The sequence below is a fragment of the Poromitra crassiceps genome, assembly GCF_964638095.1.
Source record: "Poromitra crassiceps genome assembly, chromosome: 7".
In the NCBI taxonomy this organism is placed as follows: Eukaryota; Metazoa; Chordata; class Actinopteri; order Beryciformes; family Melamphaidae; genus Poromitra; species Poromitra crassiceps.
The window spans coordinates 13,079,106-13,080,817 of record NC_139628.1 but is presented as its reverse complement, the minus strand read 5'-3'; the positions used below and the strand labels follow the sequence as shown (position 1 = coordinate 13,080,817).

Here is a 1,712-nt window from a genome sequence, read left to right as displayed (position 1 = left end):
AGTACAACACACACTTTTCACACAGCCCTTCACAATAAAGGTCCTACACACTTCACACAACCATTCACAATAAAAGTACAACACACTTCACACAGCCCTTCAGAATGAAAGTTGAAAGTCCAACACACTTCAACCAGCCCTTCACAATAAAAGTCCAACACACTTCACCCAGCCCATCACAATAAAATTCCAACACACTTCACACAGCCCTTCAGAATACAAGTCCAACACACACTTCACACAGACCTTCAGAATAAAAGTCCAAAACACACTTCACACAGCCCTTCAGAATAAAAGTCCAACGCTAAAAGTCTAACACACACTTCACATGCAGCCCTTCACAACAAAAGTCCATCACACACTTCACACACAGCCATTCACAATAAAAGTCCAAAAATACACTTCACACAGCCCTTCAAAATAAAAGCCCAACAACACACTTCCCATACATGCGTCTTCTTTATATAAAATGGAGCTAGGGCTGTCTGTCTGTCCCACTAACTTCTTCACACAGCCCCTTCACACTAAAAAGTACAACACACACTTTTCACTCAGTGATGTCATCAGAGTCCCACTGATGATGTCATCAGTGATGTCATAAGAGCATCATCACGCCCCTGGGGCAGACACTGAAAGAAGTGGGAGTCTGGCTTCAGACCCCCGTCTTCAGCCATGGACTTCTGTTGCATGTTGCCAGCTCCAGGATGCAGCATCCCTGAAGTATGCCACCAAGGAGCAGCCATGGGTGAGGCCGCGCAGCAGCCGAGTTGTGTATGCGAGCTGCAGGGCCAGCTCAGCGAGCTGCAGGGCGGGCGAGCCCGCATAGCGGGCGAGCCATGGAACCTATGGAAGCCTATGGAATCTTTTATTGTGCCTAGTTCACAATAAAAGCACACAATTATGATATGACTGATGTCATCAGTGATTATTATGTGATCGGTGGTGATGCTGCAGCATCAGCTCCTGGTTTAGACTGTAGTTTTACACAACAATCCATAAAGGGTGCGGCTTCACACACCACAGCGCCCCGGTTAGGAGAGGGTTAACTTTAGTTCCTGCACTAAAACCTGTTTCCACTCGCCCGCACACAGCAGCAGCAGCACACAGCAGCAGCAGCACACAGCAGCATTACCGTCTGGTCTGTAACAGCAGATGAGCCGCTGGTCTCTGGTCTGACTGAGTGGCCTCCACAGCCTCATCATGACTTTGTTACGGAGACTTTCCAGACTTGGAGTGTTCCGCTCGTCAGTACCTGTCCGGCCTGCAGGGAAACCCAGGATCTACACAGTAAGTTGAACCATATCACTAAGGCGTATTCTCCCAGGATCAAGCTATAGGCCAAGGCCTGTATTCATGTCATTTGCATTCATTCACTATAAATCTGTAAATGTTGATGTTATTCCTCATGACGGTTATTTCAATCCACTTTTGCTTTTTGGAGTTGTATTGATTTCTCAAAAATGTGATGTCAACGTAAACAAAAACTACTACTAATACCTCCAGTAGCACAGCTGTGCCAGGGGCGTAGTGGAGGGTAACCCTCCCCTTTGAAATGAGGCAGAGTTTTACTCACCTATTTTCAGATCAACTGTACAAATCAATGAGGGGAAACAAGGTGGGTAAACTACGCACCTTGGATAGTTTACCCACCTCTGTATTTACCACTACACCCCTGAGCACAGACAACCTACCTACAATAGTCCTACAGTATC

The 1,712-nt window shown here is 46.6% G+C and overlaps 1 protein-coding gene across 1 annotated transcript in view; it reads left to right on the top strand.

The window, feature by feature from the left end:
* Nucleotides 1–1,089: 1,089 nt before the first annotated feature.
* The window catches only part of LOC310780050 (calcium uniporter protein, mitochondrial-like), a 28,777-nt gene continuing 28,154 nt past the window's right edge, over nucleotides 1,090–1,712 (top strand). The window contains exon 1 of the mRNA XM_083640588.1: nucleotides 1,090–1,287. Within this exon, the coding sequence (XP_083496714.1) occupies nucleotides 1,201–1,287 (87 nt within the window). The 5' untranslated portion in view covers nucleotides 1,090–1,200. The remainder of the gene's footprint in view (nucleotides 1,288–1,712) is intronic.